Below are 15,558 nucleotides of genomic sequence, written 5' to 3'. Positions count from 1 at the left end.
TCCATGCAATCGGTCGCTTACATCCTAAGTACTGTGGTAGAGATCCGACTGTAAACATGGGTCGCTGTACGGCAAATGTGGCAGGCGCCTGCCAGCCTCATGCGAGGCAATGCATGCGGTGGTTCTTCCCGTCGCCAATATGAACACCCATGCTGCCTGAATGCGTAAGTGTTATTGAGCTGCAGTGCCCGTAGCGCTACCTCTGAATATGCGCCCATCCACACAACAGCTTCCCTGGCTATCGTATTCTCACGGCATATCTTGTATTCATGTACTATGAAGGTGCGGATATGATTCGACTGCTGGTAACCTGATTGATGGTGGACCGCCAGTGATCGAACTGGTAGGAGCCGTAATTGATACGCACTCAATTGACTCGGGTGTCATTTCAGGCTGTGTTTGAGTACGTGTCTGTATACTCCAGGCTGCGGTTCTCTAACAATTTTTGTGTGAACTTAAGACACATCGTATGCTGCGCGCCGCTTTTAGGACTCAATGAAGGGCATAAAAGGTCGTTACTGAGAATACCTCCGGTCAATCGCCATCCGGTTTGTGACTACTTTGTCATTCTCTAGAGGGACACCAATTCTTCCATGTCTGCATCCACGGCCGAAGCGATCGCCAATGTACAGGTTGGGTCGGTGCTATATCTCACTGTTCTATCCTGAGACCGTTACTGAGCTCGCTTTATCATGTACAGCTTAGTACAGGGTTATGTCGGTATTGCGTGCACAGGTCTGTCTGAAAGTGAAGTAGTTTTGCTATAGATCGCTCAATGCGATCGCAGTATTCCCCATCTATGATTATCTGCTTACTTTGGGCAGCGACATGACTCTCTTGTGGCCGCAGCGTGCACCGTCTGGGATGACCACGCTCATGGCCTTGATACGATTCACCACGATTGGCATGTCAATTACCCAGTCGGTGTACATTTTGTGCGACTTACCGGTACGTCACTACATTCTTCTGCATATTTGTACTACTCTTTGACTATGTTCCATAGACTTTGGAAGAGTCAGTCACTCATGGCCATTCATTGGACCGTCATCTCCATGACTTATATGATGTGCAGTTGCCGCGATACCTACGTCAGCTCCGCAGTATTCAGTCTGCTCCCGAATATACTGGACGCAGGTCAGTCTGTTTTCCCAAGACTCCGTGTTCGCCTTATATGCTGAAATCGTACTACTGACGTCATCAGTGATTTCGGCAATTCGTGCATACGCAGTCAGCAACCGTAGCTTGGTGTGGGCTGCAATAGTGTTCGCGACTAGCATATTCGTGGTAACCTTCGATGCGGTAGGCAGAATTTGACGGACTTCAAGTTGGAGGGTGACGGACTGACATACACCTGCAGTACGCCACAGCGAAAAATCGATATCAGTCAGTCGACATCGATGGTACCTGGAGCTGCTATATCATTATCCACTTCGCAGGCAGCACGGCTGAAAAGTGAGTATTTGCCACTAGACGATCACATACCTTCATTGATTGTATGCGTGGAAGAGGTGACCTCTTGTAAAAAATCGACTCCATCTCAAGCAGGCTTGCTGACCTTCCGTCGTAGTGGGGCCTGTGGGGCTTGTTAGTTTGATTTTCAATATACTCTCGCAAGCTATTGTCGTCGGTCTCACTTGGTCAAGGATGCTATTTCTTGTACGACGGCCTGGAAAGGGACAGGCTCGAGTCAACCCAAGGTCGTTCAGTATCTCATGGTTTCTTCTTCGAGACGGTGCGGGAAATTCATATTCTACTTCTTCACCGAACGGCTGATATTGAGTTGCTCCTAGGCACTGTCTATTTCATGCACGTCCTACTCTGCCCATCTACACATGCTATATCCTTATCTACTTCGTTGCCAGAGCAATGCTGCTTCTGCGCCTCGTCAACTGTGTACTGTTGTATCTTACGGTGCGATCATGTGGCTATCCGTCATGGATTTACATCCTCATCATCCTTACATCAGGATATGCTTTTCTTCAGCACATTGTCCCAATCGTGCGCATTCCCTTCCTTCCTAACGGAGTCCCTTACACTCATTGCGGATCTCAAAGGATGCAGATAGTCTTACTGTCACGGCTCCTGCTCAACCTCCGGCAAGCCTCTATCAGAGATGTCAATCCGGACGAATCAGGCTTCACTATTTCCCATATACTAGGTGACCTCACCCACGTATCGAGCATCGCCTTCGAACCCCGACCTGGTGCGGCGGCGGCTGCACACGCTACCCGCGGTGACACCGAAGAATACGAAATGGACGCGAGGTACGATCTAGGCAATGACGCCGACGATACAGATCAGGCGAATGTCTATGGCGATATGGATATTCAGGAAGAGCAACGGTAGAATGGGTAGCTCCTGCATCCTCTTCGCTCTATATGCACATTCTGAATTTTATACGGTACGGGTGTGGGCAAGGTGTGGGGTCTGTCTGTTGCCGCTTCAAGATCAATGCCGAAAGTATTTATTACTTCTGCTTTAAGCCCTGTGGCTCGGCGCGATGCCCCACGGGTCACTTACGAACTGACAATAAACGTCATGGGCTCGGACAGATGGCCGAACCTCCCGGGCATAGTCCACTCAGCCTACTTAGGTCCGTCTATGCGTCAGTGTTCAACGTTCAACACTTCGAAGTCGTCCTTGACCTGCTAGCATAGGGTGAAGAAATCGTTTCTTGTTCGACGCGGTGGACTAGCGGTAGGTGAATGGTTGTTCAACGTGACGATAGACTGAACCGTTGTGCTCCCAGATTGTTTATTCGGTCCCAGAGCGCGCACAATGACTGACTGTTTGCATCTCGCGTAGCCCCCGGGGTCCTTTCCACAGTAATATCGCTCTTTGCTTCGTCATCTCCGATGAAGTCGGGACTCCCCACATGTTTCGCGCTGACCCAGCGTGTCTACTAGGGGTGTTAGTGGTGCGCCAGCCATCGAGGAGATATAAAACCACGCTATAACAGGTTCGAATCAATTGCGATCATCCGACGACACGCTATGGCTGCATACTCGAGCACGAAAGTCATTCTCGTCATTGGTGGCACCGGGGCGCAGGGGCTCGCCATCGTCGACAAGTTGCTCGCGCCCGCTGAAGATGGATCTCCATCGCCGTACTGCGTACGGGTACTTACCCGCGACCCACAAAGCAAGCGAGCCCAGGAGCTCGCCTCAAAGGGAGTCGAGCTCTTCAAAGGTCGGATCCAGTGATTCATCTATGCTTCTTGATAGTGAGTCGCTGATCAGCCGCACAGGAGCCTTCGACGATTTCGATTCTGTCGCTGAGGCTCTGAAGGGGTGCTACGGTGCCTTCGTCAACACGGACGGATTCACCGTCGGGCAGGCGAAGGAAGTCTGGTGCGGCATTCATATATACGAACTGGCGCGATACGCGAAGATCAAACACTACGTCTGGAGCAACTTAGACTATTTCTCGAGGGTACGGTCTCATTGTGCTACCCACGCCTCGACACGAAGCTTACTTGAGAGCGTCTAACAGATCACGAACTTCGATCCGAAGTATAGGTGTGAGCACTCCGATGGGAAGGGGATCGTTGGCGACTTCATGCAGGCCCAGCCGTCTGTCGTGAGCGACACAGACATGTCCTGGACGCTCATCACGTCCGGGCCGTACATGGAGATGCTGCAGCACGTAAGTTTGACACTTCTTGTTACACAAGCTTCAGTGCTGACGGACTTGCCCAGGCGATGTTCGGCCCAGTCAAGCAGCGCGAGGACGGGACCGTCGTATTCGTCACGCCCATCGGAAAGGGGCACGTCAACATGATCGCCCTGGACGACTTCGGCTTCTTCGCCCGGTACACGTTCGACCACCGCGAGGCGACGTCCGGGCACGACCTGCAGATCTCCAGCGACAAGGTCGACTGGGAGTACCTCCGCACGACGTTCGAGAAGGTGACGGGCAAGCGCGCGGAGGTGCTATACCAGTCCTACGACGACTGGGTGAGGATCCTCGACGGCGTCGACGTCCCGCTCGCGAACGAGCGCGGGCGGACGAGGGACGGGTCGATCACGTGGAAGGAGAACTTCCGTGCGTGGTGGGCGAACTGGCGGGACGTCACTATCAGCAGGGACTACGAGTTGCTGCGGAAGGTCAATCCGAAGGGACACACCCTTGAGAGTTGGATGCGGAAAGAGGGGTATGGGAAGGATCTGTGGGCGAAGGTATCTTTCCTGAAGAACGCCGAGGATAAGAAGGCTCCGTGGATGAACTTTGAATACGTTGCTACATTGTGACTTGAGCGTGCTTGAGCGTGCTTATATAGGTTGACCAAGAGACCGTGAGTCGACTGACTATCCGGATTGAACCACTTTTCAGAGGGGCTTGGGTCTAAGTACGGCATCAGCGCTTACGTTGAGTATCTGTCCCGTTGGCCGGACCCGTGTTCAGTAGAAGAGTTCCTCAACGGGCATTTGATGGGCTATAGTACGTCCACTTCTCTCTCTTGCCCGACAAAATCATGTCTACCCAGCATACGTACAGTATTGTGTACGGCGATCATGATCGTCGCCGACTCTTGTCTGAAATCAGCATGTAACTGACACAGAGACGGGAGCAGCAGCATCGCGCATGATGTATTCCACGAGCCTATTAGCGGCTGCGGAAGATCAATACTTGAGAATCGAATGTGGAAAGAGGAGTAGTGCGGCCTACTGGAAGGACATGTGAGCGAAGGTGCGTTTCCTGAATAACACCGAGGATAAGCTTAAGTCACCGTGGATGAATTTTGAATGCATTGCTACATTGCGACTCGGACATGGTTAGAGATCGTTTGACGAACGCGTGACAATACAAATTTGAACTCGGTACACAACTGCTGTACAACTCTTTCTCTCCCCGCCCTGTTCAGAGAGCGACAGGGAAGTCCGTTGTCTCGATCTTCTCCGGGAACCTGAGACCGCCCTGCTTCCTGACCTCGTCCATGACCTCCATGATGACCACGCTCTCCTCCCAGCTCAGCAGCGGACTCTCCTTTCGACCTTCGATGAGGGCATACGCAACCTCGTCCGCCTCCCAGAACATACCCTGGCCCTCGCCCTCAGGCTGGATACCGTCGCCGAACCCGTTAAACCAACCAGAGCCCTTCCCAGGGCCGGGCTGCGGCCACTCCTTGTCCTCAACGGTGCCATCGCGGAGGATCAGGCGCGTCTTCGTCGGGCGGTACAGCGGCGGGAAGATCTGGATCTCGCCCTTGTCGCCGTGGACGCGGCACGCCGGGCCTCCGGAGAGGTCGCCGAGCGGGTCAGACGAGTATCGGATGCTCGTCGTCGCGATGGCGTGCACGTCCTTGTTCCCCGGGCGAGGGAAGACGAGCAGCATGCTCGAGAGCTCGTCCGCGGCGCCCGTTGGCTCGTAGATCTTGAGCGCGGACGTGACGGAGGGCGCCTTGCGCTCGGCGGGCGGGAGCGTCGTGTAGACAGTCTGGAAGAGCCAGGTAAGGGCGTAGATACCGCAGTCAAGCAGGGCGCCGCCAGCGAGATCAGGGTTGACCATGCGGTGCTTGCCATCGGCCATCGTCTCCTCGGGGTCGAGGCTGATACTGTTGTCTGAGGAGACGAGCTGGATGTTCCCCAGCTTGCCGGAGGTGATGATGTCGCGGACATAGTATGAGAGGGGGAAGTAACGTGTCCATACGGCCTCCATGAGGAACAGGTTCTGTGTGACATAAGTATCGCGGTGCCTAACATACGGAGACAATGTAGGACGAACCTTCTCCTTCGCCTTCTCAGCCAGCTTCTTCGCCTGCGCGGCGTTCACGGTGAAGGCCTTCTCGACGAGCGCGTTCTTGCCGGCTTCGAGACACAGCATTGTGTTCTGATAATGGTGCGAATGAGGCGTCGAGACGTAGACAACGTCAATCTCGGGGTCCTTCACGAGCTCCTCATAGGAGCCATACGCGCGGGCGGTCGAGGGTGCCCCGACCTCCTTGAGAAACTGCACAGCACGCTCCTTTCCGGAGGAACTTGCAGCGGCGACGATGGTGTGCTGGATCGAAGTTACGCCGCGGGTCTTGGGGTCGAGGAGGAGGTCCTTGCTGAAAGTCTGCGCAATGCCACCGGTGGCGAGGATGCCCCAGCGGATCACCTTGGGCGTGGACATGTTGGCGATGAGCTACAGCACTGTGAATTCGAAGGAGACGGTAGGAGTATAAATACCCAGCGTTCAAACGTTCACGGCTGCAACGTCAGCTTGCATAATAAGATTCGATGACGCCGCACGGCGAGCCGGCGGAGTGAAGCACGTCGTCGAAATCCCATTTGTTTCCTGGTCCTGCGCACGTCGAGCTACCTTTACCTGCGGCTAGCACCATGATCCTGCGCTGGATGCGATGGATACGAGTAGTCACACTCAATGAGATTGTAGAGGCCAGGATGGTGGTAGTCGACGTCGACAGACCAACGGCGACAACGCTGGCACGCTCGGAGCACCCGGTCCGCAGCTCGCGATGTGGCGCAGGAGCGCCCTAGAGTCAAGTGCTCCCAACTTTGCGCTGAACGTGAACCACGACCACCGCTGTTCGTACTCAGCCTCCGAGGTATACTCAGGATTATCCCGCATTACGGCGTGGAGTCTTGAGGTCAATCACTCTTACTCTGGCATGGTGGGATGGTGCGTGGAACTGTACCAGTATACCACATTTTCTGAACTTCAAGTTTGAAGAACGGCAGTCAGGACTTGGTCAGTACCTTGCTTTCCAACAGTTCCTCGTCCCAAAAGCCACAGTGCTATAGCGCGTAAGCTCGTTACGTTTTCCAATTCATGGAACTTCCCGACGGGGGACCCGCCAGTCAATTGGACTCAAGGGACCAGTGGCACAGTCTTGGCCATGTCTTCCGAAGTACGTCTCTCCTTTTTTGCCCTTAAGTGGATGAACCTTATGAGTGGAAAGACGGAATTGCAGACACATGAAACAGTGGCATGATGGAATGGGCCCAGCTACGCTACGCTGTGAGACTCTACGTCACTTCAGCCATTTTCTGCGACTTCTTCGCCTTCATTTGTCCCACGAGAAGTTGACCACACGGGCAGCGCACCTAGGAGCTCCCGTGTGGTGCCCCGGACGATCCTACCCATGACATTCACCTGCCCGATGTGACGAGTCGTGGAGAGAAGTATTTCGCGAAGAGCTGGGGTGAGAAGCACTCGCGATCGTCCAACTTTGCGTCGAGCCTGGCCGCATCCTTTACTGCGAGCGTGACATGTGACCGTCGTTCCGCTACGTGCAGGATGATGATCTGTCTGTGATCCCGCTTGCACTGATCGTTCGACTCCTCAACTTCAGTCAAACCAATGTCTACCTCTCGAGAGGATCCTCTCAAATCTTCACTCTTTCCTGCGCCGTTACCAGCTGATATGATGTACTTGAGTTGCAGCTCAACCAGCTTTTCAGTCGAACGGATCTTCGGGACACGTATATGCGCCGCGATCTCCCTCACACCCGTGAGCAGGTTCTACCAGGTGCGAAGTGGATTACACGGCCCCTGCTTCATTATATTCCTTCTATCAGAGATACGGTTGTGCCGGAATGGATGGGATACGACCCGCTATAGCAATATTGCCAATCCTGCTGCACGATTTTCAGATGCACAACTCGGAGACTGGTTCCGTCTTATTTTCCGGGCTTGCGAGAATGGGAAATGGGACATATATATAGATCGAGGTGTGTCCTCCACCGTTGCGCGTAACACGTTGGTGACACTGCTCGTAGCACCGTTATTGCGACGCCATCGAAGTACGTCTCAGAAGTATAAACCCTACTGCCATTACTGATCCATGGTAGCGGTACACGAGTACGAGAAGCTGGGTATGTCGCTATTCTCGCAAGATAGTGAAGGCGTCACACTCACTATCCAACAGCCGTGCAAGAGGCTTGGGAGCAGCCATACAGGGGACAAGTCCAGGAGGGTCTTCGTATGAGAGTACGATCTGAGGATGGGGTGAAATATACGTGTCTTCGGTCTTCGTGACTGAGCCAGCTTCTTGATAGGTGCCTTATGAGCTAAACTTCGGAATGGCAAGATGGCCGAGCGGTCCAAGGCGTGTGACTCAAGCGAAAGCTTGCCTGCTCCTGCGGGTCTTCTCATCTGGGTATCCAGGCACGGGTTCGAATCCCGTTCTTGTCAACGTTTTGGCTTTCTGGCCGTCGGAGACCTTTCGCCTTGGCCACGCTCAAGTTTTCTGAGAAGGAGGGGATTGATGGCATTCAGAATTGCAGCGGTTCACGCTGCCAGTGCTTGCGGTCCCGGAGGCGGGGACGCGGGGCGCCGGGGATCGATGGATCTGCGGGATCTGCGGAGCGATCTCGGAAGATCGACGCGTGGCTAGGAGATAAGATGGAGGCGCCCGCCCCAGTCACGCCGAGGCCAAGGCGCGATGCTCCGAGTGCCCGTCCGCCACTCCCTCCCTCTTCCCTACCGCCAACGTCTCCCCCTCGGCACCATCCAGCGCAACCCACGTCCACTCTGCGCGAGGATGACCACTGCTGCGCCAGCAACCCACCCGGGCTTCGAGCCCATGCTCCTCGCCCTGCCCTCTCTGACGCCTTCGCTGGCGCTCGAGGTATGACTTGTGCATTCTGACCCGGGACGACCATCTCACGGCATTCCAGGTCCTGCCATATGGCTTGACATTGCACAGGCTCTTTGTCCAGGCAGACGGCAAGGTGAGAGCCCTCGATCACGCCCACGCCATCACGCCAACATGATCTACTCTTAGACACACGACATCCTCATCGGTCCCGAGACGCCCTCCGACCACCTCGTCCAGAAATACACCAACACCATCATCGGTCGCTACGCAAACCGCGTCCCCGCCGGCACCCACACCATCACGCGTAACGGCCTCTCGAGCTCCCTCACCGCCGCCTCCAACGAGTCCCCGACCGTCTCCCTCCACGGCGGAATCACAGGCTGGGACCTCCAGCCATGGGAGCCTCTCCCCGACCCGTACGCAGCGCAGCTGTTTACCCCTGCAGAGGTCACGCGCCTCCAGAGCGACGCGCCGACAAGCGTGATCTTCAGTCGTGTGAGCGAGGACGGCGAGGAGGGGTACCCGGGCAAGCTACTCTGTGAGGTGCTCGTGGGCTTGACGCAGCCTAAAGGGAAGCCGAGCGACGATGGGAAACTCTGGAAGCTCGGGAGCGTCGTGCTTGTGTACCGCGCGAAGCTGCTGGACGAGGGCAAGGTCACGCCGATCAACCTTACACAGGTGCGTTCCCGCAGTCTTCTCGTGTAACGCAATGCACATTGGATCTCACGTCTTGTGTACTGGTAGCACTGGGGCTTCAACCTCGATGCGTCCCTCCAACAGGGCCAGACGATCAAGGACCACAAGCTGACCATCAAGTCGGACAACACCGTCGCGCTCGGCCCCGACGCCAACTCAACGGGCACGCTGGCACCCGTCGGGGGCACGCACCACGCGCACGCCGAGAAGTCGACGCGCAAGATCGGGGAACGCTTCCCGGAGAACGGATATGGTGTGTCTGTTCACCCTGCACCACAGTTCGCAGCGACTCGTATGCGCGTTCGGACGATACTCATGCAAGGGCGCAGATGAGTTCTACCTGCTCGCACCGCGCAAGATCGTCGTGCCGGCGCGTCTCCCGGCTGCCGAGCTTACCCCGAAGACCGACCTCATCGCGCCCATCGAAGAGGACGCGGACGCGGTCGTCGAGCTCGAGAGCGGCAAGAGCGGGTTGAAGCTCGCGTTCTACACGAACCGTGAGTGGCTATATGCTCCTCGCGCGTAGAGAATATGACTGAGCGGGGATGTGGCGCAGAGTCCGGCGTGCAGTTCTACTCCAACAACTTCTCGAGCCCGGCTGCGACGGCGCGGAAGAAGATCCACGGCGGCAGTGGTGCTCAGGGCGATGGCTACGAGCCCGGCTGTACGTCCTTCCCCGTTCGCTCCGTCGATTCGTATCGTACTAACGCCAATCGTCTATTCTTCTCCGGCCCGCGATGTCCCTCGACGCCACCCCCGTATCTCCCATTCATCTCATCTCGACATGACACGCTATGTATGCGCGCGACAGCCGCCGCGTTCCTCGAGTTCCACGAGCCGCTCGCGGCTTGGCTCCACCCCGGGACGGTCGGCGCCTCGGGGAGCGACACGCTGCTCGCCTCCGGTGAGGTGTACAACAACTACGTGCGCTTGGACGTGCTCTACCGCAGCGAGGAGGCGCTGTGAGCCGTGAGGTATGACACGATCTAACCGAGAGAAGGTGGAGCTGAAGAAGAATGGCTGGGAGGGTTGTCGGTATGCTGAGGAGAGAAGGAAGGAAAGTCGAAGGCTGTGCACTAATCGCATCTTATCCACCCATCTGTACTAATCCCAAATCGCAATGTATCCGTTTGAAGCTTGCTTCTTCTCAGTAGCGCGTTGTGCGGTTGGTTTGGGCGGTTTGGGCGGTTTGGGCTCGCCGGGCGTCGTGCGGTGGCCTCGCGGTCGGCTGCTTCGGAGGCGAGGGAGGTTAGCTCGACGGGTTCTCATCTGGTTCCGCGAGTGAGGAGCGGTGGGAAGATATCGGTGAGCGCCTGATCGCTGACTGGAACCGTGTACAGTACCGACACCAACACTACTACAGATAATATGACACCTCGTATTCGACATTACGACGCGACATCGCGCACCTTTGTCGTCAGCAACCAAGGTGGGGCGGTACCATATATTGCAGCTAGTACAGGGTGGTTCCATAGCGGTAAGGTACTTGGCTATCGGGGTATCGCGAACACTGCTCATACTCGTGTGCACAGGGACGTAGGGTTCCACATACCAGCACTTGACTGTGTCTGGGTCTGGCGCACAGCCGTTCAGCTCCGTATATGTAGGGGCGTGCTGGAGACTTCAGTAATACTTCCAAGTCGAACGCTTCTGCAACGACTGACCCCGACAGTCTCCTCATTGGACTTACCTCCTACGAGCAACATCCCCGTCTACGATGCGTGGTGTCAAACTCTACGTACACTCGACAGCGGGCCATACTCGCCTTCCCATCGACCTAGAGGCAGGAGAGACGACGCCATGTCCTCCACAATACTCTGCACTTCCGATGGGCGAGCAATTACCATTGCTCGCGGTCCATGGAATGCCTAGACCTCACCCACCGACTCCTGTGGAGTGGTACGTGTGGGGTAATACCCCTCCGCCTTCGCCGGAATGGGGCTATCCTAATGCAACCAGCCCCCCTTCACCAGCATCCCCCTCCCCGACGGATGTACTGGTACCGGCGAAACCACACCACGCTTCCCGGAAGGCAGATTGGGGCACCGTCGTCAGCCTCGCCGCGGAGTACACCACCACAGGCATAGCCTATATCACCATCTGCTGCCTGTGGGAGAGCCTCTGCGTCCTCGTCGGCGGGGTCATTCTCTCCTCGCAGGAGCCCTACGCGACCCATTCGGACGGGATCGTCGACACGGGTGTGCTCGGCACGACAGTCATCGCAGCGGCGTGCTTTACGGCGAGCTGGGTGTTCCTCAAGCTCGAGGCGCGATACGAGATCGCGCGGGGCTTGGTACTCCAGGACGTGGTCCAGGGGGTGGAGATACCGGGGCTTGAGCTCGAGGAGCTCGTTTGGCCGCTGCAGCGGTATGGCGCGTCGGTCACTGAATTTGCGATCTTGATTGCAGTTCTTGGAGGAGGCATTTTTGGGTCAGCGTTGGGTACGTGGATGTCGGTCGGGAAGGGCGAGCTCGTGGAGGGCGGGATCAATGTGGTGCATGCGCTGAAGTGTGGTGCAGTAGGAACTGGAGGCGTCATCGTGATCATTGCCATTGTCTTTGGACTCTGCTCGTTGTATCCCTGGCACGTTTGGTGTTGTCTATGCTGTTACAACGAACAGAACAGGCTCGGACGTGTCTCGCACTAGTAACACACCAAGGGATGTCCCATACCCTCATCGCATGTGTATGCAAGGTTGTCGGTTTTGATGAGGATCTAAGATAATAGCGTAGTGAACGTCGGGTCTCGGATGTATGTTAGTCTGAAGGCAGAAGCAAGCATTGGCCCTGTCTCGGCGTCCAGGGGTTTCAGAGTGCAGCTGAACAAGGTACAATAGAAATTTGGCCCTTCTACCAAACCCGGGGACTATGCCTGCAGGAAGCCTACTAGTACGACTAGGGGTGCAGCATCAATGTGGCGGATGGCATTGCATGATTGAGAAGTAGAACGCCGCAGGGGAGTATACACCTGTATACCTGCGCGCCGAATAAGCGCGGTGGGTCCGTGTAGCCTCGTATCGCCCAAGTCGGCCGAAGCTGAGGATGACAAGGAAATGCCAGGTGATGATGCAGACAGCGAATGCACACGAATAGTCACGATCTATTGTTTTTGGCCTAGCGCGCTCCGGACACGATTCATCTTGTGGTTCTCGACTCGTACCGGCGGAGAACACATAAGATATTGGGGTCCGCCCAATTGTTGAGACACGAGAAGCTAGAACAATAGCGGTGGTCCAGTCGGCGACTAGGAGCGAGCGTATCTGCGTTGTGCACAGCCTATAAAGATTCGCATGAGCTGCGGGATCTCTGTTAGTAGAACCTGTACCAGCTGAGACACCCCGTCAACTAGTAAGTTACGACACCCCGCCAAATTGCCGTCGGATGATAATAACCATTTCCCCAGCACCTAGTATGCCCACTGCCAGCGAGCCAGCTGAGAAATCTCTGTCTGCCAGAGGCGGCGCAGCCAGACCTGCAATCATGACGGCGACGACAGAGAAGCAGCAGGACGTAGAGGCCCAACGTGACGAAGATGCAGATTCCTGCACAAGCTCCGGATGCAGTTGGACTTTCAAGTCTATGCTCGAATACCTGCAGTGTGGGGGACTGCTGTTGGGAGCTTTTGGTGTATTGCTGTATGATGCAGCAGTCATCGCGGGTATGTTCGCATTCATTGGCTTCGCCGGCCTTACTCTCGGCCACGGGGTCCTGAGTGCGATCTACCCTGGAGACTTGCGCTACGCGGCGAGCATTCGCTCCACGATGCAGGTCGGCGCGGTCGGAAGTGCCGTGCTCGGTGCAGCAATCGGCATCGTTTTCGTCTTCGTGCTGATTGTCGGAGACGTCGACGTCAAGAGCTTGAACGCTCCGGGAGCAAGACGGGTGACACTCGTGTTCTACACCGCTATCGGAGCCGCCAGCGGTGCTCTGGGCGTGGCGATACTGGAACACAACAAAGGTGTGATGGAGCGTGGAGATATGTTGAATCGAACGGGTGCGGCGAGGGCAGGGGCATTCGGATGGTTCCTTCTGGCAGTGTCAGTAGTTTTGAGCTCTGAGCTAGCGGCTATAGCGGCCCTGCTTACTTGAATACAATTGTTGCGAATTCGTGCATGGGTTCGAGAGTCAGGGTGAAGTCACCTGCAGACGCAGCTGCAGTAACAGCATGACTACTTACGTAGCACTGTACTAACTCACTTAGTATACTGTGAGTTCTTCGAAGAAGCACTTTGGAATCTTGGATGTACTGTAGGTCTGTACCAGTCGCCGGTAGTAGGCCGTACAGTATAAGTAACAATGTACCGTACAGGCGATACTACGCGCGCGTCGGCGTTTGCCGAGCGCCTTCCCCCAATCCTCAAAGTCGTCTCCTCTTCTGAGCCTCCTCCAACTCAAAGTGCTGAGTGCTTTTTCTTCACAGCACAGTAAGTACTCTGTCTTCCGGGATTGATGACGACGTCAACCGATACGTTTCTAGATCCTATGGACATTCCTACGCCATTGGAAGCCCAATACGATGAGTTCGAGTCGCAACTAAATCAATATCTCAGCTGACGGAGCTAAGCTTCGCGACAAGTATCTGACACGCCTGAACATATCCAAACATGTACGGAAATTGACATGCACTTTCTGCCACTTTATGCTCCTTCTGTCCGAGACACGATGGCACCGGCATGGATTCAGCACCATGACGACGCGCCTGACGTGGAGAACCCGGCTGAGCGGTTCACGGGCGAGGAGCTCGAAGAAGGGTTTTGCTCTTATGGCCTCTGCTTGCAAGCGTGGCAAATGGGTGAATTCATCAACAGAGGTACCGTCTTCTGGTATCGCTCCATGAGTCAGTCGGTGACATGTACACTTCCTACTTGGCAGCACCGCATATGCGACGAGACCCTGGTAGGTCCCAACCCCATTGTTCGTTGCCAAACTGATGGTAATGGTTACATATCACAGTTGTATCTGACTGCCAGAACCAGGATCACATGTGTCTGTGCTTCTTCCAGCGAGCAGCTCGATTGCCCGATCGAAGCTGTCCTGCCGATGGTCGAAGGTGGATGCGCGGAAAAAGGCAAGATCAACTTGATCTTGTTGAAAGCGGTCACTTCGAGCAACGGACAGCCAGCAGAAGATGTGTCCCGTGCTGTGAATCCCTACGTCCTCGATATCTGGGCTCCCGACTACACGCCGAAAAACCCGCTCGTCCGCATCGTGTTTGCCCTCGACGTGCCTTAGAGGGCTAGCTGCTTCCTTATCGCACGGAAGGAGAATGTCGGTGACCAGCAGAGAACGTTCGTCTCGTATGACATCTGGATCGCGGGCCTGTCTCCATCTTTTCTCAGCCTCATGAATTTCAATACGGAGCAGAATATGCAAGACATACTGTTCCTGGCAAGATCGCAGAAGGCCCGCCTTTTCCCGGACCCGCATCATGGCGATCTGGTGCCAATCATGTTGCGGCCATTCTCCTTGCGTCCTAGTGGTGGTACGTGGCATGAGCATTGGCGTAACTGGATGACTAGGGGTAGGTCTTATGGGTGCTGTCATATAAACCACAGAGGGCGTCGTGAAAGCATCAAGCCAAGGTGGAATGTCGCGAGGAGCATGGTTATGTTGACTGGCCTAGGGACGAAGGCCTCGATGGGCTCCCGTGGTTAGTCGCCGATGTGACAGCATTGGTTCGGCGTCGATGTGACAGCATTGGTTCGGCGTCGATGTTACAATCCGTGGTGTGGTTAGTGAACAGGACTATACCTAGGTATGTGGCGTTCGCGATTCTCATTGAACAGGGCTCACTGACTGACTATTGTCTCGTGGCGGCTCCGCCATAGCCCCTATACATGGAGTTTCCTTCACGACCAGTGGATAAAGCGATACTCCAAGATACTCCAAATCTTCTGTGGCGACTCCTGCAGTAGGACCTAACATACGGTTTGAAAGGCTTATCTGAAGCTTGTAGAACATCCTGGGAAAGGTACTCGAGACAGCGACGCGACCTCTGGCCCGCGATACGTTCAGCAAAAGGATCGACGTGTCTGTGGCCGTGCACGCACTCGATGACAAATCTGCTGTACACATTTTCTGTGGCCACACCGCAACCACACCGTCTACCGCCCATTGTGACAATACGTACGTGCTTTGACTCACGTCTTAGGGTGACCTATTGTTGCCCGCATGCAGATTGCTTGGATCCTCTTGGACCAACACAGTCGGTCGACTTGGCAAAGCGCGCAAACGGTTCGCTTTGACCAACGTCACTGGTTACCCCTCAATTTCACCGCATATGGCGCGTCGCAACGTGCATTCGTCGCTCGGATCCTGT

The 15,558-nt window shown here is 55.4% G+C and overlaps 8 protein-coding genes and 1 non-coding gene across 9 annotated transcripts; 8 read left to right on the top strand and 1 right to left on the bottom strand.

Moving 5' to 3' along the window:
• Window positions 1-565: 565 nt before the first annotated feature.
• B0H18DRAFT_1044608 (uncharacterized protein) lies at window positions 566-1,854 on the top strand (the record flags this gene model as incomplete). Its single annotated transcript, XM_048030731.1, has 8 exons — window positions 566-637; window positions 701-735; window positions 788-935; window positions 1,073-1,134; window positions 1,202-1,299; window positions 1,358-1,452; window positions 1,590-1,732; window positions 1,791-1,854. Coding segments are annotated over exons 1-8 (689 nt in total), but the record flags the coding sequence as incomplete, so codon positions are not given.
• A 1,139-nt stretch (window positions 1,855-2,993) lies between these two features.
• Window positions 2,994-4,250, top strand: B0H18DRAFT_1125420 (NAD-P-binding protein; the record flags this gene model as incomplete). Its single annotated transcript, XM_048035015.1, has 4 exons — window positions 2,994-3,189; window positions 3,248-3,432; window positions 3,493-3,645; window positions 3,699-4,250. The coding sequence occupies 4 exons, from the start codon at window positions 2,994-2,996 to the stop codon at window positions 4,248-4,250; spliced, it is 1,086 nt and encodes a 361-aa protein (XP_047886667.1).
• A 521-nt stretch (window positions 4,251-4,771) lies between these two features.
• On the bottom strand, window positions 4,772-6,287 carry B0H18DRAFT_124884 (oxidoreductase domain-containing protein). Its single transcript, XM_048036740.1, has 2 exons — window positions 5,725-6,287; window positions 4,772-5,670 (listed from the first exon to the last, which is right to left on the bottom strand). Exons 1-2 carry the CDS (start codon window positions 6,112-6,114, stop codon window positions 4,861-4,863), a joined length of 1,200 nt encoding a protein of 399 aa, XP_047886666.1. The 5' UTR covers window positions 6,115-6,287; the 3' UTR covers window positions 4,772-4,860.
• Window positions 6,288-6,803: 516 nt separating this feature from the next.
• Window positions 6,804-7,987, top strand: B0H18DRAFT_1044583 (uncharacterized protein). Its single transcript, XM_048030730.1, has 6 exons — window positions 6,804-6,853; window positions 6,905-6,963; window positions 7,406-7,675; window positions 7,724-7,747; window positions 7,796-7,819; window positions 7,873-7,987. Exons 2-6 carry the CDS (start codon window positions 6,921-6,923, stop codon window positions 7,980-7,982), a joined length of 471 nt encoding a protein of 156 aa, XP_047886665.1. The 5' UTR covers window positions 6,804-6,853; window positions 6,905-6,920; the 3' UTR covers window positions 7,983-7,987.
• Window positions 7,988-8,028: 41 nt separating this feature from the next.
• B0H18DRAFT_t150 lies at window positions 8,029-8,138 on the top strand. The gene has a single exon. It is a non-coding gene; the product is annotated as a tRNA-Leu (tRNA).
• Window positions 8,139-8,407: 269 nt separating this feature from the next.
• Window positions 8,408-10,381, top strand: B0H18DRAFT_1044581 (galactose mutarotase-like protein). The gene is made up of 7 exons (XM_048030729.1): window positions 8,408-8,574; window positions 8,624-8,677; window positions 8,731-9,222; window positions 9,289-9,493; window positions 9,570-9,737; window positions 9,797-9,904; window positions 10,052-10,381. The coding sequence occupies exons 1-7, from the start codon at window positions 8,488-8,490 to the stop codon at window positions 10,204-10,206; spliced, it is 1,269 nt and encodes a 422-aa protein (XP_047886664.1). The 5' UTR covers window positions 8,408-8,487; the 3' UTR covers window positions 10,207-10,381.
• A 363-nt stretch (window positions 10,382-10,744) lies between these two features.
• Window positions 10,745-12,004, top strand: B0H18DRAFT_124854 (uncharacterized protein). Its single transcript, XM_048036739.1, has one exon. The coding sequence runs from the start codon at window positions 10,958-10,960 to the stop codon at window positions 11,885-11,887; it is 930 nt and encodes a 309-aa protein (XP_047886663.1). The 5' UTR covers window positions 10,745-10,957; the 3' UTR covers window positions 11,888-12,004.
• A 513-nt stretch (window positions 12,005-12,517) lies between these two features.
• B0H18DRAFT_1044579 (uncharacterized protein) lies at window positions 12,518-13,347 on the top strand. The gene has a single exon (XM_048030728.1). The coding sequence runs from the start codon at window positions 12,621-12,623 to the stop codon at window positions 13,326-13,328; it is 708 nt and encodes a 235-aa protein (XP_047886662.1). The 5' UTR covers window positions 12,518-12,620; the 3' UTR covers window positions 13,329-13,347.
• A 554-nt stretch (window positions 13,348-13,901) lies between these two features.
• On the top strand, window positions 13,902-14,471 carry B0H18DRAFT_959724 (uncharacterized protein; the record flags this gene model as incomplete). The annotated part of the gene is made up of 2 exons (XM_048042848.1): window positions 13,902-14,135; window positions 14,193-14,471. 2 exons carry the CDS (start codon window positions 13,902-13,904, stop codon window positions 14,469-14,471), a joined length of 513 nt encoding a protein of 170 aa, XP_047886661.1.
• Between the last annotated feature and the right edge of the window lie 1,087 nt (window positions 14,472-15,558).

This window comes from Fomitopsis serialis (assembly GCF_022376445.1).
Source record: "Fomitopsis serialis strain Sig1Antser10 chromosome Unknown B0H18scaffold_154, whole genome shotgun sequence".
Taxonomy (NCBI): domain Eukaryota; kingdom Fungi; phylum Basidiomycota; class Agaricomycetes; order Polyporales; family Fomitopsidaceae; genus Fomitopsis; species Fomitopsis serialis.
This window is presented reverse-complemented; position numbering and strand designations above follow the sequence as displayed.

Bases quoted from the DNA above. Each gene is read 5' to 3' on its own strand.
- B0H18DRAFT_1044581 (XM_048030729.1), top strand. From the start codon at position 8,488: ATGACCACTGCTGCGCCAGCAACCCACCCGGGCTTCGAGCCCATGCTC. The intron at 8,678-8,730 runs GTGAGAGCCCTC...ATCTACTCTTAG, and splicing joins TTGTCCAGGCAGACGGCAAG to ACACACGACATCCTCATCGG. The intron at 9,905-10,051 runs GTACGTCCTTCC...TGCGCGCGACAG, and splicing joins CGATGGCTACGAGCCCGGCT to CCGCCGCGTTCCTCGAGTTC.
- B0H18DRAFT_1044583 (XM_048030730.1), top strand. From the start codon at position 6,921: ATGAAACAGTGGCATGATGGAATGGGCCCAGCTACGCTACGCT. The intron at 7,748-7,795 runs GTACGTCTCAGA...GATCCATGGTAG, and splicing joins GTTATTGCGACGCCATCGAA to CGGTACACGAGTACGAGAAG. The intron at 7,820-7,872 runs GTATGTCGCTAT...ACTATCCAACAG, and splicing joins ACACGAGTACGAGAAGCTGG to CCGTGCAAGAGGCTTGGGAG.
- B0H18DRAFT_1044579 (XM_048030728.1), top strand. From the start codon at position 12,621: ATGATAATAACCATTTCCCCAGCACCTAGTATGCCCACTGCCAGCGAG.
- B0H18DRAFT_124854 (XM_048036739.1), top strand. From the start codon at position 10,958: ATGCGTGGTGTCAAACTCTACGTACACTCGACAGCGGGCCATACTCGC.
- B0H18DRAFT_124884 (XM_048036740.1), bottom strand. From the start codon at position 6,114: ATGTCCACGCCCAAGGTGATCCGCTGGGGCATCCTCGCCACCGGTGGC. The intron at 5,671-5,724 runs GTTCGTCCTACA...TATGTCACACAG, and splicing joins CTGAGAAGGCGAAGGAGAAG to AACCTGTTCCTCATGGAGGC.